At 49.5% G+C, this 26,949-nt stretch overlaps 6 protein-coding genes and 1 long non-coding RNA gene across 9 annotated transcripts in view; 2 read left to right on the plus strand and 5 right to left on the minus strand.

The window, feature by feature from the left end:
• The window catches only part of LOC130514308 (rho GTPase-activating protein 21-like), a 38,404-nt gene extending 32,934 nt beyond the window's left edge, over positions 1 to 5,470 (minus strand). The window contains exons 1-2 of one of the 2 annotated variants that reach the window (XM_057013843.1): positions 5,065 to 5,470; positions 4,321 to 4,556 (exon numbers count right to left, since the gene is read on the minus strand). In XM_057013843.1, the coding sequence (XP_056869823.1) occupies positions 4,321 to 4,398 (78 nt within the window). In that variant the 5' untranslated portion in view covers positions 4,399 to 4,556; positions 5,065 to 5,470. Of the gene's footprint in view, positions 1 to 164; positions 593 to 4,320; positions 4,557 to 5,064 lie in introns of those variants that run through there. The other variant, XM_057013844.1, reaches the window with a different exon arrangement.
• A 2,606-nt stretch (positions 5,471 to 8,076) lies between these two features.
• Positions 8,077 to 12,048, minus strand: LOC130514310 (phosphoribosyltransferase domain-containing protein 1-like). Its single transcript, XM_057013845.1, has 10 exons — positions 11,902 to 12,048; positions 11,694 to 11,766; positions 11,469 to 11,575; positions 11,223 to 11,403; positions 10,401 to 10,466; positions 10,302 to 10,319; positions 10,050 to 10,132; positions 9,867 to 9,913; positions 9,667 to 9,743; positions 8,077 to 8,393 (listed from the first exon to the last, which is right to left on the minus strand). Exons 2-10 carry the CDS (start codon positions 11,724 to 11,726, stop codon positions 8,346 to 8,348), a joined length of 660 nt encoding a protein of 219 aa, XP_056869825.1. The 5' UTR covers positions 11,727 to 11,766; positions 11,902 to 12,048; the 3' UTR covers positions 8,077 to 8,345.
• A 531-nt stretch (positions 12,049 to 12,579) lies between these two features.
• Positions 12,580 to 13,587, minus strand: LOC130514244 (enkurin-like). Its single transcript, XM_057013732.1, has 5 exons — positions 13,571 to 13,587; positions 13,368 to 13,510; positions 13,074 to 13,303; positions 12,838 to 12,978; positions 12,580 to 12,744 (listed from the first exon to the last, which is right to left on the minus strand). Exons 1-5 carry the CDS (start codon positions 13,585 to 13,587, stop codon positions 12,580 to 12,582), a joined length of 696 nt encoding a protein of 231 aa, XP_056869712.1.
• Positions 13,588 to 14,068: 481 nt separating this feature from the next.
• enkur (enkurin, TRPC channel interacting protein) lies at positions 14,069 to 15,670 on the minus strand. The gene is made up of 5 exons (XM_057013850.1): positions 15,460 to 15,670; positions 15,058 to 15,203; positions 14,760 to 14,983; positions 14,528 to 14,674; positions 14,069 to 14,424 (listed from the first exon to the last, which is right to left on the minus strand). Exons 1-5 carry the CDS (start codon positions 15,537 to 15,539, stop codon positions 14,254 to 14,256), a joined length of 768 nt encoding a protein of 255 aa, XP_056869830.1. The 5' UTR covers positions 15,540 to 15,670; the 3' UTR covers positions 14,069 to 14,253.
• Positions 15,671 to 15,839: 169 nt separating this feature from the next.
• LOC130514313 (threonine synthase-like 1) lies at positions 15,840 to 18,908 on the plus strand. The gene is made up of 3 exons (XM_057013849.1): positions 15,840 to 15,966; positions 16,437 to 17,821; positions 17,918 to 18,908. Exons 2-3 carry the CDS (start codon positions 16,448 to 16,450, stop codon positions 18,710 to 18,712), a joined length of 2,169 nt encoding a protein of 722 aa, XP_056869829.1. The 5' UTR covers positions 15,840 to 15,966; positions 16,437 to 16,447; the 3' UTR covers positions 18,713 to 18,908.
• Positions 18,904 to 22,967, minus strand: LOC130514315 (uncharacterized). The gene is made up of 2 exons (XR_008946976.1): positions 22,831 to 22,967; positions 18,904 to 22,641 (listed from the first exon to the last, which is right to left on the minus strand). It is a non-coding gene; the product is annotated as an uncharacterized LOC130514315 (long non-coding RNA).
• gpr158a (G protein-coupled receptor 158a) overlaps positions 22,696 to 26,949 on the plus strand; it is a 29,018-nt gene continuing 24,764 nt past the window's right edge. For both annotated transcript variants that reach the window (XM_057013847.1, XM_057013848.1), the window contains exon 1: positions 22,696 to 23,841. In XM_057013847.1, the coding sequence (XP_056869827.1) occupies positions 22,985 to 23,841 (857 nt within the window). In that variant the 5' untranslated portion in view covers positions 22,696 to 22,984. The remainder of the gene's footprint in view (positions 23,842 to 26,949) is intronic.

A 26,949-nucleotide genomic window follows, 5' to 3' on the forward strand; every position in this document is an offset into this window, starting at 1 on the left:
GTCAGCGTGCCGTGCACTCCAGAATCTCCAGTTCCCCCGCTGCGGCACTGAACCACAGCAAGCTATTAATACGTGACATGTCAGGGATGCCGGTGCTGGGGGTCAGACAGGAAGCTGAAACGGTTGAGAGGGGGGTCAGTAAAACAAGGCGTGCACAAACTGACCTGATTGTCCCACGCACAGTACAGCTCACACAGCAGACTCCAGTTGTTGCTAACCATGCAGTCAAGAAGATGAGCCATGGCTCCCTGCACTGGTAAAACCTCAGACCCGTGCGTCCAGGGCGGGCAGCGGCGTGCTGCGACGCTGCCCCAAGGCAGAGAGGAGGGTGCGGGGGAACGTCAGCAGCAGGGAAAGTCTGCATCCCCATCTGCATACCTGGCAGGCGTCCTACGTACTGCGACCATCGCACCAGAGGCAGCAGTAACGCTCAAAAGCTCTTCACGAACCCAGGACGCAGCAGTCAGCAGTCGTTGGAGGATGACGCAGCAAAAGTGGAGCAGAGCGGACGGATAAGGGGCGGCGGAGGCAGCCGGCGTCTGCGGGATGTGTGGCGGCGAGGCTGCGCCTGCCTGTGCAGCAGCTCCAGGCTGAGGCAGTCTGACACCGAGTTATTGCGCCATCGGGCTGCAGTGAGGGACAGACGTGTCCGTCCCCGCTCAAATGTTGGGACTCATAAACCTCAGGAGGCGTTAGGGTGACAGAGCGAAACAAAAGAGAGAGCTGCAGTCCAGAAACTGTTCCTTACGTCCTCTGCAGCCTCATCACCACAATGTTCTGAGCTCACTCGGGGGTAAACTGCAGCCTAAAGTGGGGTTAAAAGCATTCATTTTTAATAAGCTTTGCTCCTTAACTCCAGCCTTTCTCCCTTTTTTTCCCAGACAAGGGAACCTCTAGAGGATGTAGCCATCTGGAAACAGCACACCCCTGTGACAAACCTGGTGATTACACAGGTAGATGTTGTTTGTGTGAGCTACACACTGGCTGAGGGGATCACATGACCTGCCTGCATACATTTAGAGCCAGGTGATGAAGGCTAAGCTAAAGCTCAATACACACGGGCGTCACGCCATCCCGCGCACCAGCCGCTGTCAGTATTACGTAATGACTGTGTGTATCCAATTAGACACTCTAAAACAGTGTATCAGTGTAAAGATGTCGGCTTAGGCAATCTGCAGCAGGTCTGATTTTGTTCTTTTACCTGAAAAAGCTTTCTTTAAATGATTCCCAGACTTAATGATGTGGGGGTCAGGAGGTTAGGCACACAGTCTGGTCAGAAAGGTCAGTCAAGTCCCAGAGACCACACTCACTGACCCTGAGGTCCACAACGCTCCAAATAAACCTGCTGGAGAGGTGAGAACTCACTTCTCTCATTTGTTCGTCCCCCATAACTACTTAAACAGTCTAACCCCCAAAACAATGTTTTAAAAACAAGGTGAGTTCCAAGAAGCCTCTAGATTAAATGGAACACATTAAGGGCCGATTCTGCCATCAAACAGTCCAGAGAACAAATGCTTAAGGAGTTAATGCGATTAATGCAAGGGAGCCTTCTAAGATCCGTAATGACCATAATATCTGGACCAGGCGACGGGAACAAATTACCCAAAAGCAGGACGACGGTCCCAAACAATAAAAAAAACCTTATCATAACAGCCTAAAAACAGTTAAACCTGTCAAATAATGGGTCTTTATGTGAGGATTAGCCATAAATTCACATTAAACAACAGTCCGGATGATACACTTTTAGGAAATGAGAACATCTCCCAACATAAGATAAAAGCACGTGTCCCACGGGCACACCGAAGCCAAACTAACCCAATCAATCCTCCTTTATGGATCTGCTGGTGCTCTGTGGGCACAACCAGCCAGTGGAGCAGTGTTCGGATTTTAAGTATCATTTCACAGATATGTACTCATCACAAAAACAGATCATTTATTCTGGTAACTAAATTAAAGCAGCGGGATGAGTATCGATCACAGGTAATAATAATAATAATAGTGTAGATAGTGGCTGCAGGCCAGACATCCCAATCAGACATCCATTATCTCCTTGTACACGAGACAATTTGCTAAAGACGATGAAACCTGCCTTGAGAAATTGGCTATGCAGATAAAGACCTGACTAGCATTAGCTGTGTGTCATGTCTCAGAGCCAAAGATAGCACGAGATAGGCTGCGAGTGTTTTGACGGAGATGCCTTGGGCATGTGTAATGGATCTCATCTCGGCTTCATTGAGCATTAAGCTAGTTTTCTCCTGGCTGTCTGCAGCCCAAACCCAACCCCCAAACGCCTCCTCCTCACCACCGTCTCCCGTCCTCCCTCCTCCCGTACTGAGGGCGGAAGCCTTGGGCGACGGCGCTCCCGCTGATTCCTCACAAACCTTCTGCGTTGTTGGGTGTGCTCCGCCTGAAGCTAGGTCACGTCCAGGTCAGTGTCGTATTTGGAGACCGTCCGCACGCACGAATCCCATTTGGTTTGCAAATGTATGCAAATTAAAATCACGTTGCTGCTGTCCTGGCTCGGGGTTTAACCCTGATAAACGCGCGGATGCCTCCCTTTACACGCTGAACTTGAAGAATTTTAACTCCCCAAACCATACATCTATTCACTGATGGTCCCGCCATTGGGGGGGTGCGTGATTCCACCACCACCAGTGCACACGACATTCATCTTTCCATGAGTTAAATATAGCATCGCTGAAAAACACGCGGGAATAAAGGGCGAGTGAAAGACAAGCATGCGGACAGGAGGGGCTGGGGGGGGGGAGCAGGGGTCTGTGGAGGTGGGAGGAGCTATATTTAGAGCGACGCCTCACTCAAACCAGCACCAGCAAAGGTTAGAATCAATATAAGCTTCGCTACTGGGCTTCTTTATGATGTGGGTGTGCTGCGTGATGGACCGGACCTGCCCGGCCTCAGCTGCTCCAGAACGCAGCCTTCAGGAGGAGAGCGACAGCAGGTCAAGTGAGGGAGAAACTGTGAATGAGGCCAAGAGAGAGAGAGCAGCAGACGCTGCACACGTGGGGTGTTTCCCCCGTAATGACCGAGGCAGCTGGTACCCCCGCTCTGCTGCCATGGCCGCGGTGCTCTAGGGTAGGTGGGTGGGCTCTCCCTCATTAGCAGAGGAGAGGGGGGGAAGTCCAACTCATCGGAAGCAGAGGGGGGACAGCTCAGTGTTTATTGGAGGAGGAAAGGAGCCACTGGTGAACAGTGACACTGACTCACAGGTGAGTCACACCTGAGGACGAGGCTGCTAAACTTGTCTGTTCCTCGGGTGAAAAGGCACCTCTGGAGCAAGTCGATGACCCGATGCACCTACAAACAAGGTCCAGTCGCGATCATCCCTCCTCTCGGTGATTGACAGTTGCATCACTGCAGCAGGATCTGAACAAACCCTAGGATCAAAGGTCAACTCGGAGGGCGGCGTGCTTGTTAACCCTCTGACGGAGCCCCTCGGATGATGCAAATCCATATCTGAGAAGCTGCGGGTCCCTTCTCAAGCTGCTAAAACAGCTGAAATAAAAGAATAAACGCTACCGGATTTCTGAGGCTTCTGCTCGGCAGCTGCGGGGTTGTAACCAGCCTCGTATTTAAGACGGAGATGTGAGCGATGTTAACGGGAAGCGTTAAGTAGAAACGGACGTGAGCAAAACCACACTGTAATGACACTTCAAAGGGAACAGAGGAGTTGGAAAACTACCGCTCCTGTGAGATTATACAGTTTACAAGGCTACTCCACACAAAACGCTCCAAGATTCGGAAGCTAGATTACGTGTTCGAGCTCCGTCTTTCTCCCCCCGGCTGCGTTAGTTTGCCGCTGCTCCTCATTCCTGATTTGTGTCGTCCATCCGCGGCTACTTCCGACACGCCGCCCTAAGAGGATTAAAGCCGCGCGCACGTAAACACTCCCGATTTGTGCGTTGCCATTTTCTGATGGCGGATTAATTCAAAACATGCAACCACTGCGATGCCATTAGGACGCACGGCGAGCATTGGCCGGCGCCGATGGTCGTGATTACGGTGATGTAACAGCAGAAGCTACCGTAAGAGGAAAAGGATGACCTCCACAATGTGCCATCTATGAGTCTGGCATGCAGAGCCACAAAGAGCCAGTAAGATTAGCGGAATAAAACTGTCTCTGTGCGCTTAAAGAGTTGTCAGCGGAGGAAAACATGAACTTGGTCACCCTGAACTCTGGCAGATGTGCCATGTGAAGCTTCGCTAACCTCTGACAGCTGCAGCTCCCCAAAGGTGGGAAGACCTTGATGAGGTTTGCATGCGATACGTGAGTAATAAAACCGCGTGGCCTGGCGGTCCTACCTCTGGAGATGGAGCTACGCCTCTGTGTTTACTCTCCTCGTTGGCCAGCGGCGACTCGCTACAACGTCCTGCCATCATTTCATTTCAGTCCGCGGAGGAGGAAGGAGCCTTTCAGAGACCGCATCGAGGGGAGCGGGACCAATTGATAACAATCAAAAAAAAAAGGGGGGGGGGGGGTAGAAAAAAAGATCCTAATCCACGCCGTCCTCCTTCTTCATGTTCAACAGGGTTGAAATCTAAACAGAAACGTGCACATGTTAGTCAGGTTCCATCAACATGTCCTGATTGGTGGAGGACATCCACAACTGCCCTCACCTGGTTGGAAGCACCAAAACATCTCTGAAATACCTCCAGAACGTGTAAAGGGACACAATTAAGTGACGATTCTCGCACTAAAATGTTTGTTAAAATCCAATCATGGGTTTCTATTCATAGAAACTGGCTAATAAGGAGTAATAGCAGGTGGACAGAAGGGTGATCAATGCTAATATGATCATATGAATATATGCAGGAATAAATAAAAATCTAAGATGCAAACAGGGATGCTGCACAATCATAATCATCATGCTCTGCAGCATGAAGCTAAATCAACACCCTGGATAAAATGCTATCATTGCTGACATTAAAAAGGCTATATTTGTTGGACATTCCTGATCTTTTGGAGAAGAAACCCCCCCCTCGCTGCTGTAATACCACGTTAGCTAACGACAGGTTGTTGCTGGGTTATAAACGTGAACAGCCCACCTGTCACAAAACGCGAAAAATCCTCCAAAATGACCGAGTAAACAGATTGCCCATGCTTCCGAGGGGCTTCGGTGGTAATTAAAAGCCTCCGTCGATCCAAAGATGGGTTAAAAGCGGCTGTCAGGAGATTAAAAAGCGGGATTTTCAGTCTGCTTTCGGGGCTCCGTCCGCTGACCGCCGAGGCTCACTACCTGTTAGGGAAAACACGGCGGAAAAAACCCGGTAAACGCCCTTCAGCGAGCATCTCTCCGTCGGGAAGGCGCCAGGAAAAATCAGCCGCTGGTGTTCATTCATTTCCTGTCATTTGCGGGACTTATTTCGACGTGAAAGCGGCCAAAACAGAGACAAAAAAAAGTCAGACGCACTCCTACGTGATCCCGGTTGGCCGCGCGACAATCTGTATGTAGATTGACTGCTCTCGCCACTCAGCCGAAGCCCCGCCCACCCGACCGCCTCCCTCAGTGGGCGTCGCCCAATCAAATGTCCAGTTTAAATTTGGAATTTCGAAGCGGGCCAATTGGAGCCGCTGTTACATAACGATTCCAATAAAGACTCCAAGCTGGTCCATTCTGGTCGCTGGCTGAAAACAGCCTCCGAACGGTAACGGTCCCCCATGTTTACAGTCTGTTCAATTCGACATCATCCTCTGATTAAACTACATTTTATTCTCATTTAAACATCTGTTCTGCTCTTACAGCAATTGGACTTTAATACGAAAGCCTGACAGCAAAGTGTAATTAAAGATAACTGCGATAACCAGCATTCAGAACGTTTTTTCCTGTCTGTGTCAGTAAAGCTCACACTGATAGGTGGTTTATTTCATTCATCTGTGAGTTGATGGACCTATGCCCGCATATCCCATGTTTAAAAGTTAAAAATGTAGGCGCAAATGTTCCTGCTGTAGCTGCAGCCGCCCTAACTTTGCTATGGTGACAATTTGGGCATTTCTTGAACCATGAAAATAAAGTCTGCCCAGCTGATCCTCACAAAGACAAAGGCAGATAGTGTTCTGTTTGCAGGCCACTCTGGCAGCACAATAGAAAACAGGACAATAGAACTCTTTTGACCCAAACTGTGGCGAGGGTTTCCCTGGCTGCGGAGGGCAGCTATTGTCTGAAGAGCCGGTGCACCCGTGTGCACACAATGGAAAACCTAAAGTGTTAAGAAGCACTCAGCATTCTGTAAAAACACCAGGTTTGTGTTAGTCAAAAGATATTAATGCAAATTCCCTTGCTTTCGCTGACATTGTGGGAGTGTTCTGCATTCCCATCCGACCACAACGTTGGATTCTCGGGGGTGTGCGGAATCATCTAAAAATGTGTGCAGCTGCAAAGTGACTCCGGCGTTCTTCAGAAAAGAGATTAAGGGCTCTCTCCCGGTGGCGGCAAAATGTTTGGCTGGATTAGAACATCACGTGAAGCACTAGTTCAGAGCACAGCAAGGCTGAGATTACAGGACAGGTGGAAATAGGTCTGCAGTGTGCTTTTAATACAGCATGATTTGTAGCTGGGTTGGGAGTTCTAAAGGATGACAGTCACACCCTTGGCAGCAAGTTTGATGATGTGGATGCACGCCAGCAGCAGTCAATGCACCGAGGCCTCTGGCAAGCCCAAACTGGAACACAAGGGACGCTGGGGAGGATGTTCTTTCTATTTGTGCGCTAAGATGCATCAGTAAATCTACAAATGTTTAGTTCTTGACTGGACACAAGGAGGGAATTTTAACTGCTAAATTTGTGTCGACATTCAAGAGAAGGTCGCGCTGCTACTTGTGGGCCAATACTGATGCGTGACTTAGCTAAAAATGGCATCGCTTACTTAAATTACGTCGATAGTTACATAAAGGCTGGTGTAAAACATCTTATTCCGCAAGGCTAGCTTGGCATTTTTAGCTGTGGCCTTTTGTGCAATAAGAAAAAGAAATGTTCTCCTTTTAAAAATCAGCTCAGCGAAGCAGCTTTCAGCGCTAACCCATCTGTTTGTTCCTGTAACGTGAAATGAAATCTGTCCCTACCCACCGGCGTCATATGTCTAATGCATGTGTGGTCATTCAAACGGACAATTCCCGTTTTGTTCCTTTTGTCCCGGGCGCCGTTTACCTGTAGTCTCATTCTGTGCTCGGCTCCGTCCTCTGTTTCCCCGACTGAACTCTACAAAAGCTCCAGAATGTGAAACCAGTGAGGCTTTTTGTCCCATTTCACTTTGACCAAACCTGGCATCGAGGTGAAGGACAATGGCCCCCAGGTTCTCAGGGAAGTGCGGGGGGTATTAGCACCGGGGTAAGTAAACCACCACGGCTAGGCGCTGATGCTTTATGATAAGGAGACAGAGGTACAAAGGGGTTCTTTGTGAAGTTGCACCAACCGCCTCCACAAAAAAGGCTGTGAAATTTGCTGAGTTTCTTTTCCCTCCCTCATTTTCCCTCCCCTATGCAACGGGGGTCAAGGACGACCAATAAAACCCGAAATTTCGCCCGCCACGACCTGACAATCCGTGGTGTTGTTTACTGCCGCTGACCGTGAAACCTGAGGAGGTTTTTGAAAGCCCAACATGGGAACGAAGTGGTCAAACCTCCCTCTTTTGTTGGCAGTCACTCGTATTATCCAAAGAGAAACTCATTTATCAGGTTGCGTAACTTCACAGCAGGAGGGGGACCTTACCTTAGAAACAAGTTCAGAACGCCACACAGTATAGTTTTTATACATAATCTATAAAACACAGGCCCCCTTTTTGATGCTCAACATGCTTAAACAGTCACACACAGTCATAAAATCATCTGCATTCCAATCATGTGTGATGGCTGTTTGGAGTTTCAGGTGGTTGAGAACCAAAAGCGCGTAGCCTCTCAATAACACCCCTTCCCCCACCTCTAGGTGCAAGTGAAGCGTGTTCTGGTCTGTTTGTCGACACGCGTAATTGCCTCGGTCACCCCCGCATCGCTAAAAGTGCATCCAAGAAGTGTGCGTGTATTGTGAGCATGTGTGCAGTTCAAAGCACTGACACGACAACAGTGTTTAAAGAAAAAAGATGAGCGTATTTCCTCCACAAACAAGGGCGAGATGCATTTGAATGTCCATGTGTTGTTGATTAAAGTCCAGATTTGTCGTATCATCTCCATGAAGTTCTGATTCAGGCCCAGGAACCAAACCGAGCCTGGGCCTTCTGTACCCTCTGTGTGTTCTCCAGGAGTCAGCGCCGGATTCCACGCTAGCGTATGTTCCCTCCATCTGTCACCAGCATCTTCACAACTCTGTTTCTCTCCCTCCATCCCCTCCATTCTTCTCAAATCTTGTACTTCATCTTTCCCGTCCCGCTGATGACGCAGATGTGCTGGGAGACAAAGTGGGAGACAGGAAAATGAGTAGCCGCTATGTTAGCGTAGCTACGATTCAGCGGTGGCCAAAGCTTCTCCTCAGGCAGGTCGCAGCTCTCAGACCATCACGTGCAGCATGAAAAAGTCCAGCCTGCATTCATGTGAAAGGCAGGAAGGTAATCTGCAGATATGACATTAATCTAGGTTTCGGACGTTTGAGGTTCCATTCATATTTCTTCAGCGGGATAAGAGCAGATAAGACGGGAAGCTTTAACTCTGCCTGATAATGAGTTCCTAACCTCCACATTCCATCGGTCCCCTCTTTCCTAATGGATACCACCCCCCTCAAACACGCTATACGCTACACGGAGCTGAGAAAGGGGAGTTAGCCAAAGCTTAGCGTGTCCGTGAGTCAGAGGTAAGTTTGAGGCCAGAGAACATTTGTGTGATGTTGTCCTGCTGCTTCAAACAAATTAAGACAACAGATCTGCTCCAGTCAGCCCGGACTCACGAGTAAATTTAAAAAATAGCCTCAGATGAAACATGCCAGAGATTCTTTTCTGATTTACTTTTTTTTTTTTTTTTTAATTTAGCATGCTTAAAAAAATACAAGGGAAGAGGAGCATCCATTATAAATTCTTAGCTAAACATGCCAAGAACTGATTTACTGTAAATTTGCAAGTGTCGTCAATTTTGTTGATACGCTTTTTGGTTTCAGTGTTTACTCAGAAATGAGTAATTCCAGTTTTTTACCCCCATACGTTCACAACTGTCCAGTATAGAACAGCTCTGTTATTACTCCACCTCGTCTGTCCTCTGCCCCGTCTCTGCAGCTGGAACATGCCCTCTATGTTAACATGCTAACAGAAACGAGCACATTTTATCATTAACTATGATTTAAAAGGCTCTTGAGAACTTTTCGGACCTGTGACACAATCAATCAGCTCAGGTTTGCCATCATTTCCAGCTCCAAATTCCAACTCCTGGGTTAACTAGAGTGCGCCTACAAATTCCAGAAAAAGTCACCGCGAGGGGATGTAAAGTTTACGTTCCCGTCGGGTCCATCTACAGTATTTATCTTAATACTGGAAATAATCCGTAAAAGTCTATGGCACGAGAGGAATTCACAGATCAGGAAGAGATTCTTATCCCTCAGACTTTTACAGCTGACTGGATCCACACTTTCATTAAAAAGCCCATGTTGGGAGGAGACCTGGAGGGAGTTCAGGTTAACCCCCCCCCCCCCCATCTCCCTCCCATCTCTTCTGAAGGTCACGCATCAGTACTCACGTTCAGGTCACGGAAGTACTCGTTGTAGTCCAGAGCGTAGCCCACCACAAAGCGGTTGGGGATTTCAAATCCAACGTCTGCAGGAAGAAGCACAGAAACACAAAATTTCTCGAACACTTCAAGAACAACCGATTCTGAAGGTTGAAACGTGCCCTTCACACTGCAGGAAAGAGGACATGGAAGCTCCTTTTCCTACTTACAGTCCGTGAGGCCTTCAGTCATAGTGGGGACCCTTTTCACCAACAGACTGCAACCAGAAACGGGAAAAGATTGAACTTGATTGTTGGATAAAAGGTGTGAACAGAAGCAGCTTCAGACCACCAGCAACAGACTCAGCTCGATGTTCCTGCTGCGGAAAACTGAAAACCGCAAGGTCAGCTCACCCAGCAACCTTGACCATCTTGGGTTCAAAGGTCTCCACGTGCTTCAGGAGGGCCTTCATGGTCTTTCCTGTGTCTACCATGGCCTGATGGGAAGAGAAGAGCGCGCCAACACGTCATTCTGATGCCGCCTGACTGATAAATCTTACAAGGTGATCAACAACCACGGCACATCAAAGCATCAAAGGGCCTGATGATTTCAAAGGACATGTCTGAATCATAAAAGAATCAATGTGGAAGCTCTCGAAGACTCACCTCCACGATGAGCACGCTCTGTAACGTGAGGGAGGAAAGAAGACACCAGTTAAACATCACTTTTACTAAGAACAAAGCAGGAACTGCGTTTAAACACACCTTTCCACGCAGGAAAGACAGATCTCGGCTTCCTATGAAGTGCAGCTCCTCTGTCGACTGGTCGTTCTGGGGGGACACAAATAGAAACCATGACCACAAACCTGTGACCATATTGTAAATGTGAAATATTGTCCACAACCGGTGGACAGGCAGCGGCGTTGAAGCTCCACTCATGCCGCTACAGATGCCTCCCTGGATGAGCAACGACATGGACTAAACCCTCACCCTGGGGGCAGGTCACATGACGCCATCATGACCTGTGAGATTGACTTGTCTCTCACGCAGTCAAACTGTCCTCAGCTGCAGCCACAGAAAAGCTACAAGCCTGTTTGTTAGTTTTATTCACTGGCCACAGGTCTGTAAAATATCGTCACCTCCGTCCTAACGTGACCTCTTCTGGGGTAAATGAATACATAAAAATTGTAAGTCCTCTCTCAGAGGAGCTCAGGGGACAAATGTGTCCATGTGTGTTGATCTAGGCACAATTTTCAACCCTCCAAAGCCACTTAAAAAAAAACAATAAGTGAATGAGGTGACAAAAGCAGAGTGACGTCATTACTGCGTCATCTCTACCGTTAATTCCCGAGCTTATATGTTCCAGGTGTTAGACGGTGTCATAAGATGTTGCAGTTGGCGGCAGCAGCCTCGAGTTTCCGTCATCTGAACCCTGGGTTCACTAAACATGAAGAACGGTGACACCTAGCGGTCAAAGCAGCTACTGCAGCGGCACTAATGTTGCGTCTCGAATTTATCTGAAGGTTTTTCCATCTAAAACAAGAATAGAGTTTTGATTTGGAAGTCAGAAGTCTTCTGTCCACCTACCACGTAGCTCTTCAGGCGGATGAACTCCACCCGGGTCTCCAGGTACGTGTTGGAGTTGCGGCCGAGGATTTTGATGAACTCCACCAAGTCGGCGCAGAATTTGTAGCCCCCTTTCAGAACGCACAGGACCATGATGTTCTCAGTGAAGTCGTCCAGGACGTAACGGGCCAGGCGCTCAATCCTGGAGAGATCTCATCTTGACTGATCCGTTTCAAGCTGATGTTGGCCATGGGTGACCAACGGTACCTGTTCATGATGACTCCGTTTGGGATGTAGACACACTCTATGTCCTCTTGGTAGTGCTCAGGGTAGGTGAACAGGTCCGGACTGTGTCCCGGCCAGTCGTCTTCGATCTACAGACACGCTGCTGGTTAGAGAATGGTTCAACAAAAGGTTCTGGACCATGAACTGGGACACTTGCCTGCCTCGTTTAACATCATTCATTGAACAGCTGACCTTTGTTGTACATACCACAATTCCTCTTTTCATGCCCCTGTTCTCCATTGGTGCTCCTATCACCAGATCCAGTAGGACAGACTAGTACCTTCAATGGAAACACATTATCCTAGTTAACAGGCAGGATTACATCTGATTACTGAAGAGAGGGAATACAAAAAATGGACAGGAAGTGGAGGATTTCCAGCATCATGTCCAACAAACCCGCTTGATCTCATGTTTACCTCCCGTTGGGGCGCCTTCCTCTCCGTGAATATTCCACAAAAAAGGGAGAATCCCAAAGGAAAACCAAAGGAAAACGCAGAGTAGTCCCAGCCAGCCACATGCGATCACGCCTGGCTCGTTCGGGGAGAATGCAGCACTGTTTAAGAGAATTACACAGATAATCAGCGGCATGTGATGCTCTGCTGGCCCGTGGCTGCGTCACAAGATGCTGAGCGACGGCACACTTTCAATTGGACGGGAATCGATTTTGAAACGCACCAAATTTATTTAAAGAGGAGATAAAAACAAGAGAACACACATCCCTGGATTTAGCAGCATTAATGAGACTTCTGCTGCTCTTTTCCATCATATTATTTAAAATAACGTTTCAATAAAAGAGACAGCAGATCAAGACAAAAGGCAGGAATGATGTTGACAGTGGCGACCATGAACGGAACGTCTTTATTGCGTAACAACACTGCACAGTGAGCACATGAAGAGGAACTTAAAACATGGTGGACGCTCAATAACGAACTGGTGGGTATTTCACCATCGTTGTGACACCAAGACACAAAAATAAATGCATTCATTCACAGGCAGCTGGTGGTGGATGGATACGTGACCGCTCGGGGTCGCGACCTTGGGTGCCAGCTGTTGACGTAGTCTCGTACCATCATGGCCAAGTGTGCCAGAACCGTTAGCTCATTTTCTCCAGACATTTCTGAGCACACTTAAAGCTGTTTTCCACCCAAAGAAGCTTGTCTTCCAGGCGTTGCTTGTAGGACCTAATCAAACTGCTCTCCATGCTCAGCGGGATGCGGCTGGTCTCACTGGCGATCTGATACCAAACTCTTCTCAACCCCTGTGGGAGACACATCGGGAAACTGGTCAGTGTCCAAATGAACCCGATGAGGTGCCTCCTGTGTGCTAGCAGCAGCGCTCCTTTTTCCCCTACCAGCAGGGCGTCGCTCTGGTTCTGCAGCCTCTTCCTAATCGCGTGTTCCTTCTGTTCGTGCAGCTGGATGCAGTCGCCCTCCAGTTTGTTTCGCTCTTCGCTTGCACGCTGTCGTAGGTACGCGGGCACTTTTCCATAGTCCTGCAAACATCACACTATATGTTCACCTGCAGCGTTTCCTGGGAAAGCGTGACAAGATATTCGGGGGTCAAACACCATAAATAGAGAATAACAACCTTTTTATGCACGTGTTGTGGGAAAAGTCCGGAATTCTCGGGAAAATACTTGTGTCCCTTGTGGGAATCGGCAATGGCTTGAGGTCTCGACCTGTCGGTGCAGCGCTGCTCGGCTATAGCCGTCGTCACGTAGTCGATTTTTTTGCGAAGGAGTTGCAGTTTGTTTTTGCTGTCGGGAATAAGGGGCTTCCTCTCATCGCAGACGTGACGTTCCCCCTCTGGAAGAAGAACTGGAGGTAAACAAGCCAGAACAGATCAAACACAGCAGCACCTTGCTCCAGTTAGTCTGTTTACGTGGAGCTTTTGGCTGTTTCCTTTGCTTTTTCAGGTAGTTTTTTGGGGACGATCTGGGTACTTTTAACGGTCCGATGGACCTCATGGGCTCTTTTTGGGACGTTGTCTCTCGAACGTAGTCCTCTCTGTACTTGGGAGTGTATCTTCAGGAGACAGAATGGGAGACGTCAGAACATCAGTGTGGAGTCAGTTTTGTAAATTACGCTTGTTCGATTATCATTGTTGTTCCACCCGAACCCGAACCCGCCCAGATTTACCCCCAAAACATCAAAGCATCAGTTTGTATGTGCCACAAGTGTTTCTGACATTACAGTTTTGAGCTCCGGGGGTCTTTCTGGTACAGAAGGACACCTTCCACTTGTCCAAGGTGACACAACATTTCTCTCGACATTTTCTAAAAGATTTTCCTCGCTAAATAAAGCTATTCGCCGAGGTAACCTTACAACAGATATTAGTGCTCACTTTAATCTGACTTCTGGCTTTGATGTCCGATTCAGGCTTTGATTGCACAAAGCTGGAAACTTGAACAACAATAAGAAGATATAGAGCTCAGTTGTTTAGCAGATTATTCCTTTTTTTATGCCTTTGACCTCTTAAATTCATGAACTGTTTAGATTTGCGTGATACACCAACACGTGTAGCATAAAATGGCCTTTTGTGTAGCTGTCATGTTGTTACTGTTGAGGAAAAACACACCGACATCAACAAATAACGATTTAATGGTGGAAGTGAGGCAAAAACAAGCTAAACTCAGTAACGTGTTGCACCTGATTCTGTGAGACATTACAGAGTAAACTGATTACATTTTCATATTTTAAATGGAGATATTACATCACAAAAAAGTGGGGAGAACAGGAACAGTGGGCCACAGTTCATGACGGTCCGACTACTTGGGCACGTAGATGGTTTTGAACCTCTGGATGAGTTTAATGTCATTTTCCACCTGCGTCATCTTGGTTTCCAGCTGCTGTCTGTGGGATTTCTGAGACATGGTCTCTGTGACCAGCGGGAGGCACTGGTACTCATGGTGCAGCTGATCCCAGGTCTTCTTCAGACCCTGGACACAAACACAGGACATCCTTGTTGGACTGACATCTGATATTTAGGTTTTTAAAACTGAGAAATCAGGCTGTATCACTCATTTCGCGGTCGTGGGATACCTCCAGGACAGCCTGCCGCCTTTCCTCCGACAGGTTGGTCAGGGCTGCCTGCTCTCTATGGTCTTTCACAAAGTTCTCAAAGTCCTCCTGAGCTCTCTGCTGCTCCTGGCTGCGCTGCTGAAGGTATTTAGGCACCTCTCCATAATCCTGCAGACAGAAACCATCCATTTATTAAGCACCACAGAATTTTTAAAAAAAAAGACATACTGTACTTCATTTGAAAAAGAAAAACCTTTTTCTTTGTGTACTTGGGAACAAGTCCTGAATCCTCAAGGACCTGCTTGTAGCCCTTGATATCTATACAGGCTGCAGGCTTTGGCTTCATTGGTACAATTTTAACTGTCTTAATAAAGTTTTTCCCCGTGTGAAAGACCACAGGTGGGACGTCTGTCCTGGCAGGGACGGGGGGCTTCTTCTGAGTGCAGCTGTGACGGGCCTCCTTTGAATATTCTGCCTCTAAAAGAAGGATAGTAACGGCTAAATAACAGAAACGGAGGCTGAAACATCTTTGAGTGCTCGGATAGACTCACTTTCAGCTGATTTAGACTCTTTTGAGTGACTCTTGAGGTAGTTGTGAGGGGACGGCGCCTCCACCGCTGCTGGGCCCATGGTCCTCATGGAATGTTTCTTCGTCTTTGTCTCAATAAGAACAGCTGGTCTGAACTTGGAGACATATCTGCAGGTGTGGCACATCAGAAAAAAGAAAATCCTACTTTTTCTATGCCTTTATATAAGCCTGAACCTAACATCCACATGTAACTCCTCGGTTTTTATTTCAATGCCCAAGTCATCTTCATAGGTGCAAAGAAAGGTGTTTTTTTCTTTGATTATAGGCAGTCTGAATTTTGCTTTAGCTTAAATATAGCTTAGCTAGAACAGAAAATGTTTCTTGGAGGGTTTTAAGTGAATTTCAGCCTCCTTAAAAACATTACCGTGGTGGTTTGTGAGGATCATCTTCCTCCCTTGGAAGAAGATTGTAGACGCTTTCTGGTGGATGAATAATTCCGGACATTTAAGAGACTAAAGTCTCAATTGGTTCACCGAAAAAAATAGCGGATACGAGCTGGTCAATGCGCCACTTTGGAAAAACTGTTGGACAGTTTTGTTTGGAAAACGCAAGTTCGACTGGTTGCTAGGCAACGTGGAATTCGGTACCTGAAAAATCACATCTTATCTTTGAAATTCTGTATGATTTGTGCGCTTTTTAAATCGTTTGTCTTACAACGTAATTGGGTGAGTGAAAGCTCGGACCAAATTTGATAAATTTTGTACTTTATAAATACGCAAAACACGAAAGAAGAATAAAGTTTGTACCTCCGAGCTCGCCGTAGGAGGCGCTTTTGTTGCCGGAAGCTGAGTCGCGTGTGAGAGAAAAGCAACCGGACTTTGCACCGTTAAACAAACCAAACACAACTTTATACATGGATTAACTCTTCCAGGTGCGTGTTATTAGACTATATTATAATACATCTCTTTAGTTAATAACGTGTCTGTAAAGTATTGTTGACTGTGGTTTTACATTTGTGCGAGGTGAGGAAATGGCTAATTTACGGTGACTTTTTTCAGCAGTTTTCAGAGTCAAATTTAACAAAGTGCTTTTGATATAACGCATAAGGTGATATACATACTGGACTTGTACGGAGGTATTTGATAAAATGACTAAACTATGCACACAAAAGGTCTAAGATACCTTAATGCGCACCAAAAATACCCTGTAGTTTTATTAAAATGCTGTTACGTATAGCTTTCACGTATATATCATGTTATAAAAAGAGCATATAAACTAGAGACAATGATTTTTCCACCTTATATTCAATGTTATGTGATTGTGCGTCATTTTGCATCGTGACGTCATCAGTATCGGATGTATTTGCAATAATTTTCTGAATTACTTTGTGTATTTTCTCAGGCTGTGGGTCAATGGCTTCACTGAGGTCATTTCGGTGGGCAGTTCATTCCCTCAGATGCTTCCGGAGTCCCTTTTCAACATCAAAATTATGGATTTCCACCCAAACCTCTCTGCTAGGAGACAAGAACATCCTGCTCATGGGTCCTCCTGGAGCGGGGAAGACCACAGTGGGAAAGATAGTGGCCCACCGACTGGGTCTGACTGTCGTTGATGTTGATGACGACGTCTTGGAGCCGACATGGAAGATGCCCGTGGCTGCAAAGCTGGCAGCAGTTGGTGGACAGCGTTTCCTGGAGGAAGAAGGGCAGGCTTTGTGCAGCTTCTCCGCCTCTGGTTGTGTTGTTTCCCTGACTGGCTCCAACCCTCTTCACACTGCGGCCATGCAACACGTCAAAGAGTCCGGAGTGGTCGTCTACCTGGACGTGGACAGCGAAGACATCCTGGCGCGACTTGAGAGGATGAAGGTGAACCGGATCGTTGGCCAGGAGGCCGGAGTGTCAATGAGGGACATTCTGGGATACAGAAAACAGTTTTATGAGAAATGGCTGGATGTTCGCGTGCTGTGTGGAAGAGGGGAAACCATAGAAGAAGTGGCCGAGAAGGTGCTAAAAGCTCTGGAGAGATATCAGAAACACGACACGGAGACCTTTGTGTCAACCAGACGTGGAGAAATGGAATCAGCTAGTAAGAAGACGTTCTTCAGCGATGTGGTGGTGGAGGGTTTGGCCACAGATGGAGGCCTCTACGTTCCCCAAAATGGGTTGCCGGCTCTTTCTGCTCAGGAATGGCAGAGACTGGCTGAGATGTCGTACCCTGAACGAGCCTTAGTTCTACTGGAAAGGTGCATCCACCCCCTGGATGTCCCGGCCGGGGATCTCAGAACAATGGTATTCAAAGCGTACGGGTCAAACTTCTCCAGTGCAGCTGTGGCGCCTGTGAAACACCTCCTTCACAACCAGTATGTCCAGGAACTCTTTCATGGTCCCACCGCCTCCTTCAAAGACTTCGCCCTGCAGCTGATGCCCCAGCTCTTCGCCTACTGCCTCCCACCAATGTGCAACTACCTCATCCTAGTAGCCACCTCTGGCGACACCGGGAGCGCCGTTCTGAGTGGCTTCGGAAAGCTGGGCGACGCCGATGGAAGCCGGATCGGCGTGCTGGTGTTTTTCCCCGAAGGAGGGGTGAGCGAGGTCCAGAAGCTTCAGATGACGAGCTACAGGGGGGGCAACGCCAGGGCCGTCGGCGTCCGCTCAGACTTCGACTTCTGTCAGAGGAGCATCAAGAGGATGTTTGGCGAGTGCGGCCTGACCGGACACCTGGCCGTGGAGTACGGCACCGTCCTCAGCACTGCCAACTCCATCAACTGGGCCCGGCTGCTGCCACAGGTGATCTGACTCCGCCTAAAAGTCGCGATCGGGATAAAAAAGAAGCTCAATGATTGTTCTTGAAACGCTGAAGGAGCTTTGTTTGCTCTCCGCCAGGTGGTGTTCCACTCCTCCTCCTACCTGGACCTCGCCAGAGACGGCGTCATCGGCTTCGGGGAGCCCGTAGATGTTTGCGTCCCCACTGGGAACTTTGGTAACGCTCTGTCCGCCGTGTACGCCAAAAAAATGGGCGTTCCCATACGAAAAGTCATCTGCGCCTCCAACCACAACCGCGTGGTTGCGGATTTTATCAACACAGGTGAGTACGACCTCCGCGGGCGCCCCCTGCTGCCCTCCCGCTCCCCGGCTATCGACATCCTGAAGTCCTCCAACCTTGAGAGGTTTCTCTACCACGCGTCTGAGCGGGACGGGCGCCTCGTGGAGCGGCTGTTCGCACGGCTGGACGCTCAGCGGCACTTCAGTGTCCCTCAGCCCCTCCTCCGCTCCATCCAGCAGGAAGTGCTTGCTGGCTGGTGCTCTGAGGAAGACTGCTTGGCCGCCCTCCAGAAGGTCCACGCGCAGACGGGCTACGTCCTGGACACCCACACGGCGGTGGCCAACGTCGTGGCCGACCGGTTGCAGGACGGCTCGTGCCTGGTGGTGCTCTGCTCCACGGCTCACTACGGGAAGTTTGCCCCCGCGGTGTGTGAAGCTTTAGGGATCGGAAGTGTTCCGGAAGATCCCGTGGAACAGCTGAGGACTCTGGGCTCGGTGGCGTCGGGACCGCAGATGCACAGAGAGCTGACGGGTCTGGACAGCAGGACGGGACACGCTGTGTGTCCGCCCGACTACAGAGCGCTGGTGGAGGAGGTGGACAGCATGATCCTGGACTCCTTCATGAAGGTTCTGTAGTTCTGGAGTCTTTCGGGACCTGCTCGGCTTCCAGCAGCCTTTGTTAGCTGTTCGTCATGACTAGAAGACAAATTTCCTGACGACGTGGTCCATTGATCCCTTGAATTTGAATTCCAATCATGATTTTGCTTCTCGTGTTTCCCTTTGGACACCAAGACATTTGGCATCCGAATAATAAACACAAAGAAACATGTGATCATATGATTTTATTATGTTGTATGACAGTCACAGTTATTCAGCCTTAAAAGGACAATTTAGCCTCTGGAAAACAATCTAAATCTGAGCCTTATTGGTTTTAAAATCATTTTCCTTCAATGAAAAAGATTTCTATTATGAGCTCCATGGAAGCATCAGCTGTGGGAGGTTACGTGTAACTTCACACACTGTGCTGCTAATTAAGCATGATTAATTGCGTGCGCGCGTGAGCAATTGCATTTAATCTGCATTTCTGTCACGCCTATCAGCAGCGATGTAATTACGCTCTTGGCCTGTAGGGGGAGACATAATCCCGGTATCTGAGGAGACAAGTTCCAGATCTGCACATGGCAGCAAGTTTGGTGAGAAGACTTGGATTCGGCTCCACTTTGTCATGATTCTCTCTGATCCGGATCACTCAAAGCACCAGAACTGCATTTATAAAATATAAAATAGTTCCAGCTAGGAGGATGCTCCGGGCAGAATTAATTGCTGCTCTCTGGTGGTATCAGGATAACGAGGGGAGGAGGTGAACCACAGCCTGTCTCTCTTTGCTGTTGACGTTGACGATGCTGCTACGCTCGCTCCTCTGACAACATTCACAGTAAAGGACGACAGAACGCCGCTGCCGTGCGTGGATGTTACATAACAAATGGTCATGTTACTGTAGCCTCCTTTGTAGCGCCGCTCTGCTTGTTATTTTTCCTCTTCCTCCCTGCTGTGCCTGCAGTTTGCTGCAAGCATTGGCCTTATTAATCAAGCTGCTTGGCAGGTGAATGTGAGGAACGGGCGTGTGAGCGTATAAAGGGGGGTGATGGGTAATGTGCAGGTGTGTGTGTGTGTGTGTGTGGTGTGTGTGTGTGTGTGGTGGAGGGAGAGAGAGCCAGCTGTTGCTGCCTCCTATAGCGGTCCACGGCTCAGTGCGCCGGGATAATTGCAGGTAGCGGTTTCCATCCCCTTAATGTGCACCTACGGTATAATGGAAGCCTTTCTCTCTTTGACTGTGCAGGAAATCAAAGGATTCTGAAGTGGATCTGCTTTTATTTAAAGAAACCCCCCCACCCCCCCCTAGGACCAAACCCTTCTTGTCAATCCCGGACGTAGAATTGAAAGTGCTGGCGCCGAGCAAGTGTTTCTGAAGTGGAGGTACGACACTGGCCCGCCGCTGCAAAGCCCCGGGTTAAACTCTTGGCAGCGGCATCTCCGGCTCGGCTAATGTGAGTCCACAAAAGCCCGTTTGAGAATTTAAGGCCCGGGGGGGGGGGAGCTGAACACTGAGTTGTTGGCTAGAGTTTGATTAGCAAATCAGGTTATGAGGCAGAACATGCTGGCTGTTTTGACAAAAGCTATGAACAATAAAATACTGATCAAAGTTTCTGACATAAAAATTGAACCTAATTTGGAAAACGGCCTCCGGCTCTTCTTCCAGAACGGGCGAGCACGTGCACCAGGATCTTATTCTAATTGGACGCTGAGTTACGCAACTGAAACCTCCAGTCATTTCAACGCTGCCATTGCTAAACCAACACTGCTAGCTTACTTGTAGCAGGCTAACGTTAGGCCTAAAATGAGCCCACAGGCGTCCAGAATATGTTTGAAGCTCATCTTCTAGCATATACTTGAGGAGGGTCAGTTTCATACCTCCCAGACCGGCCGGCCCCCCGGCAGAAGCTGACCCCTAGCAGTTAGCTGTCAGCACGAGCCCAGCCAGGTCCTCCGAGACAAAGCTCATATCTTGTTTCACGCGGGCCCATCCCGGGGTCATTGATTTCTCATTCCACGAGTGAGAAATGGATTCTCCTGCCTTCATCCCGCAGAGGGGAAGAATTTGGCAGCGTCACCAGAAGCCTGATGGAAGCGTCAGTTAAATGGAATCTCTGTGTCTCTCAGGAACCTTCACGCGGCTGCTTCACCTTCAGCGGGAGCAAAAAAGCTAGATTGGCATACCTGTTCATTAGCCGACCCTGGGTTTGCATCAAAATGCTAATGAGCTCCATCCAGCAGCATCTTTTGGTGGCAAGCACCTGTTGATGCTATCATTAGCTCTGCATTCTGGGAGCGAATGCTGACATAATTAGCGGAGAGGCCTTGGTATGCTAATCTGAACATTTAGATACCGTTTGAGAATAAACAATTTTTTTTAAAAAAGAGTTAAAATCGAAGAGCATTATGTCGAAATGTCAGTTGTCCCTATATGCTAGCTGTGAGCTTGTTGCCTCAACAGATGCTAACTGGTAGCAGAGAGATGCTAATGCAGGTGATACAGATTCAAGGATCGTGATTGACCGCGTTTGTCGCCACGGAACAACTTAATGTTTCGACACAGCCGAGTTCTTGCACCCCATAGAAACGTATACATGTCGCCACGGTAACCGGCTTCAGTTTTTACAGTTTGCTGTCGAAAAGGAGTAGTTAAAACACCTAAACGTGGTTGCCTTTGAGGCTGTTTATGTGAGGGGTGAGGCCAGTTGCTCGACCACAACAACAACGGAGCGTTTTTATTTACGCCCATCACTCGCCGTCACAGCCTCTTCTCCCAGTCCTCACAGCTCCTCCGAACGACAGCGGCGCCACAGATGGCTTCCCCTTCATCCCTCGTGCCTCCCGCCCGTGCCGCCACCTTCCCAGTGATTTCCCGCCCGAGGTGAGGAGTGATCAGCGACTGTCGCACAGTGAGTGATTTCCTGACTGCGGGCCGAGTCCGGGACAGCGAGAGCTTGTTTATCAAAGTGACAGATCGGACAGGAGAGGAGAGGAGAGCAGCAGCCGACCATCACCGGGACGGCTGTTAGCTTCTGCGGCGTCAGAATGGTGAACAATAAAGAAATGATCTGAATGTGGCGCTCCCGAGGTTCCTCAGGGGGGTTGTGTGACCTTCCTTCGGTCTCCCTAGCTTACCCGAGGCTGGAATTAGCTGTGTGACCCGGGTCTTCACCAGAACCAGAGAGGAGGACCCTCTGAGTGATGTCCAGGACCGCAGCCTGTTTATCATCAAAGCCCAGGCACTTTTAATCTTTCTTTGTATTTAGCTTCAGTGTTCATGGGTCGTCTGGAAGCAGCGTTCCAGCTCTGAAGGTGCCCCGCGGCACATCTGCGGAAGGTTGAACGGTTCGTTTCGTGTTAATCGTCTGTTTTCGTTTTAGCTCCAAAGCTAGCGCGTTCTGAGCCGCTCCCGTCACATGATGGGTCCACGTTCTGATGAGACGGAGATCTTCCACAGCAGAAAACAGGTGCTTCTGCCTGACTGGAGCAGCAGTTCCTTGAGAATCCCGGAATTTTAACCGTTTTTGGGATCCACTGACAGCAGAACCCAAACACAGGAGTCTTCGGACCAAAGTTCTAACCAGGACTTTCCGGCATATTCAGATGTGTGTCCAGAGCCTCCTGAAAGTCTGTGGAGAACCAGTCTGGCTCCCAGATGTGTCACCCTCCGACACGCCTGTCTTCCTCACCCGAGGAGAAGCCTCAGGCTCACCGCAGCGTGACGGCGGAGAGCATCTTCTCTCCGGACCTCGGGTCTCCAGGAGCTTCAGGATGTCCAACCTCTCGGTGTGTCTCTGCGAGGTGACTGATAGAAACAGCAACCCTGGGATGGGGGGGTTGAGGGGGGGTCCTGGAGACCTGGATGACGCGCTGAAGGTGGGCTCGACACTCCTGCACGCTGCGTTTGAGGGCGATATGCGTTTGTGAGAAGCTCCCCCGACATCTTAAAATTGGAATAAATTAGCCTCTTCCTTTACGGAGAAGAGAGAGAGGGAGGGGGGGAGAGGGAGAGAGGGATGAGAGAGAGGGAGGGAGAGAGGGATGAGAGGAGAGGATGCGGGCGAACGCTCAGTATCAACAAGCTGCATGAAGCATCTGTAAGATAGATTTAGCGCGGGTAGCAGGGGGGTTCCTTCCGTGTCCCCCCCTCCCCACCTCACCTCATTCTTCTGCATCAGAGGCGTGAATCTCACCGCAACCTCCAGCCGGAGGTGCAGCGATGCTTTAGCGGCGCCTTTCCGCTCCGTTTTCCGCCCATCGACACCGCAGTTCGATCCCCCCCGCACATCCGTGGACGCTTTCCGGGGGGGGAGTATGGCTGTTTTCCGGCTGTCGCTCCTGCTGCAAGTGGGGCTGGTGATCGGATCCAACCTCAGATACCCGGAACGCTCGGCGCATCGGGGAGAGGGGACGCGCGAGGCGGCGGATCGCGCTCAGGCGCAGCGGCGGCGGCTTCACCATCCGCCCGCGGTGACGGCGGAGCTGCCGCAGAAACTGGAGGAGCGTCTCCCCAAAGTGGTCGCGGCTTTCCTCCACAGCGGGGACTCGACCACCTTACAGCACGCCAACTGCTCGGGAAGGTACGAGCTCACCTCTCTGCGGGGAAGGTCACACGCCGTCCCGCACCGCTCCATGAGCGGCGCGCTGGACGCGCTGCTGCACGCCACCAACTTCCTCAACATGATCCTGCAAGCCAACAGGTCCAGAGAGCAGAGTCTGAGGCGCGACATCGAGTGGTACCACGCTCTGGTCCGGAGCATCTTGGAGGGAGATTCAAAGATCCACCGGGCTGTCGTCACTTTTGGGGCGGATGCGTCCGCGGAGGGGCCCGCGGTGCTGCTCCAGGCGACCAGGGCCGGAGGGGAGATCGTCCTGCAGGACCTCTCCAGCGTGGCCCACCGACTCCACAACCGCACCGCCGACACCGGCTGGTACCACGACGTCAAGGACGCGAAGAAGATGCCCGGCTTCCGTAAAAGGGTGCTAAGCCAGGATCTGAGATCAGCTGAGAATTCTGTGAAAAGGGGGGAGAGCTTCATCCCAGACAGGTCACACGTGAGGTGGTCTGCTCCCTACCTGGAGTGTCACAACGGGAATTTCGTCCCGCGATGGCTTTTGACCTTATCGGCTGCTTTCTATGGCCTGAAGAAAGACCTGGCTCCCGTATTCAGGTAGGCAGGCTCACGTCAAACTATCTTATCTTGGTGCCCCCCCCTCCCCTCCATCCCAGAACATCCCAGAATTCCACCAGATGTAATGGATCTGTAGGAATTCTGGGACCCTCACTTCCTTCCTGAAGCTCCAGATGTTGCGTGTGTTCAGGTACCACCTGAACTAATCGTGTGCAACCCCCCCCATCCCCCAACCCCCCCGACAAACCACAGCTCCCCCAGCAGAGGCCTCGTCTCCAGTACGAAAAGGAGGTGGGATGCTAAAAATAACTCTGGATGAAACTGGTGGAAACCTCTGACTGCAGCGCCGCGCTTATTTTCCAAACTGTTCTCACCCACAAATGTCTGAATATTTGCCCCCCTCCTACTGAACCCCACCAGCAACACCCCCCCCCCCAAATAAATATTGAATCCCAAACGGGGGTTTCATGTGTGTTCCGATTAATCTTTAATCGATTCGCTGGAGTTGGGACAGACGGAGGAAGAGTGAGAAACCAGTGATTTCACACGCACGTTGTTCCTCCCAGATGGGGGGGGGGGGGGGGGGGGGGGTTGGGGGGGGGCTCGGCTATTTTTACCCCATCCCAAGGTGTGACCAGCATGGCTGTTTGCTATTGTTTCGTGTCCCCACAGACCGAAGTAGCTTCTCAGTCGCATTTGTGTCGAATTTTTGGAATTCTGGGAAGAAACATCTGAATTCCAGAATCGGCTGACTTTGGCCTTGACGGAAACTCGACATAATCCGCAAAATGCTGAACTTTTACCACAATCCCACAATTGAAGCAAAGACATCGGGTCAATGCGGTGGCAGATAAAACACAACTTTTCATTTGTGCCCTAAAATGCATCGTTACAACATCGTAAAGTATCATATTATCCTCAGTATAGCCTTGGAGGTATGCTTATACCTGGGTGGGTATTAGCTTTGCATCCAGTTGATTTTTCGTGCGGAATCTTTCGGTACTTTAGTAGGTTTATATTCCGCTCTCACTTCGGGATAATGAACTATTTTAGATTGGAAGTTAGCTTCAAAAGCTGCATGCTAGCTGCAGCTTGTGTGACGATTTGACGAATCTGAGCACCGTTTCGCCTTTTCTTCTTTATTCGATTCGTGGAATGCTTAAGCTAGCTTCTGAATAGCTACATTTTGAGGCGGCGCAACAGTCCTGGCAGTAGCGGGAGCTCCGCCCTCTCCCTGCCTGGTCCTCAGCAGCCGGCCAGATAAGAAACAGGAGAGCAGGAGATGATCTGGCCGCCTCAGACATCAGCTCTCCTCCGTTTCCCCTCCAGACGAACACACAATCGATACTACGATGAATTAATAATGAAAGTTGTAGAACAACAACCCTGCACGGGCCGTCTTCGTTGCCTTTTAAAGGTGCACTCGCTTCCTACCGCGGGGAAGAACTCTGGCGTCCTGTTGAAAATGGCTACGCGTTGCTAGTTAACGATCGTTAGTTACAGAGTGTACGCGACCTGCGTAGTCGTTCCCTACGTCTCCAGGCAACAGGACCTAGCCACCAACCTCCCACGAATGTTTGGAGAACACCCCAGGCGGTGACGGCTAACCCGCCTCTCATTCGGAATCTAATGCTACGTCTCTGTGCTAGTTTTTTAGCATACAGACTTCCGTTCCCAGAAGTGTCACCGTGATATCCACCGATGCTGCATTGCTACCGTATGTTAACACACACAACGTTCAAGGGAGACCAGTTCAAACCATCTATGACGACATGCTTCTCCGAAGGCTAAACTGGTCCTAATTTGAGCAAAAACATCCTCGTTTACACTTGGCTAAACGCCTCGTTTTTCCCACAAGCAGCTAGCGTCTGAGAGGCCCCGTACTTGGGGGGAGGGGCAACATCTGCTTATATGGATGCTGTCCAGGAAGAGCTGGGAAGGAATCCCCACCATTCCTGGGGCTAGGAAGGCTAGCTCTGCAGCCCTTAAATGTCAACAGAAGCTCCGGCTGCCAGCATTCCCGGATGAAATTAGCCGAGAACTGGCTCAACGTCTCAAATGAATTCAGCTAATATCCTCTCAACTGTCAGCAGCTCACATTTATCGGGCTTTTGCGAGAGGGCGTTTGGTCTTCGGGGGGTGCGTTTCATGACAGGGGTGTCAAGGAGGGCAGAAGCTCTCATAAAAACAGATTTCTTTATTTGTTTTCGGCAACAGCCGCTCGGCCGCCGGCGCTCTTTCTGAGGACTTGTGACAGAACTCAATAAAACCGACCCCAGCTGAAGACAAAGCATCGTCGATGCCCGCGAGCCGCGCTCACTTTAGCTTCTGCTCGTCCTGGCAGCTTAATGCCTTTCCATCACGGAGGAGGCGCCTTCCCCAGGACGGCCGCCGCTCTTCCTCATTGTTCCGCGCCATCGTTCCTGAACTCTGACCACTGAAGGGACACAGATGTGTTCCTGTCCCACAGATGAGGCTGAATTTGCCCGCGAGGTCATGGGATTACAAGCTATTTATATGAAATAGACAATAAAGAACGCTGAGCTATTTGTGCTAGCTGCACCCGAATAATCGGTGTGCTGCTAAATTTGTAGTAGTGCCAATAAATTAGTTTGTTATAAGGTTTTAGACCCTGTAGCTAACAGTTGTAGCTAACAAGCTTCTAAATCTTTGTTAAATGACAAATAGCGTTTGCCTATGCTTTGCCCTAACAGCTAATCAGAAACTTGGAAGAAGTTGCTTGGTGGTGGCTAGCTGATTCAGCTAACCTTTAGCTCTACAGTGTGTTAGCTTAAAGTGTAACTCCCATTAGCAATCCTACTGTTAATATAAACCTTTCAAACTATTCAAAATATTATCGAAACCTGCTAACAAACCATATCACGATTATGGCGGCCTAAAAGCAACTCTCTCCCCAGCTAACTTTAAAATGCTGAGGCTAACATTAGCTAGAAAGGCCGTAGCCTGGCGGGACTCTCCTGTCCGGCCTTTCGGCCCGCTAAGAACAGCTATCTCCTGCCCTCCGAGATAATCCCGCCAGAGGCGCGGCGGTGGCCACCAGGACGCCAGGCGCAGCGGTGGCTTTTTATTCTTATACACGCAGCATCATCAAAGCTGAGCGACTTCAATAGTTGTGCTGACGAGGCA

Source organism: Takifugu flavidus, chromosome 17 (assembly GCF_003711565.1).
Source record: "Takifugu flavidus isolate HTHZ2018 chromosome 17, ASM371156v2, whole genome shotgun sequence".
In the NCBI taxonomy this organism is placed as follows: Eukaryota; Metazoa; Chordata; class Actinopteri; order Tetraodontiformes; family Tetraodontidae; genus Takifugu; species Takifugu flavidus.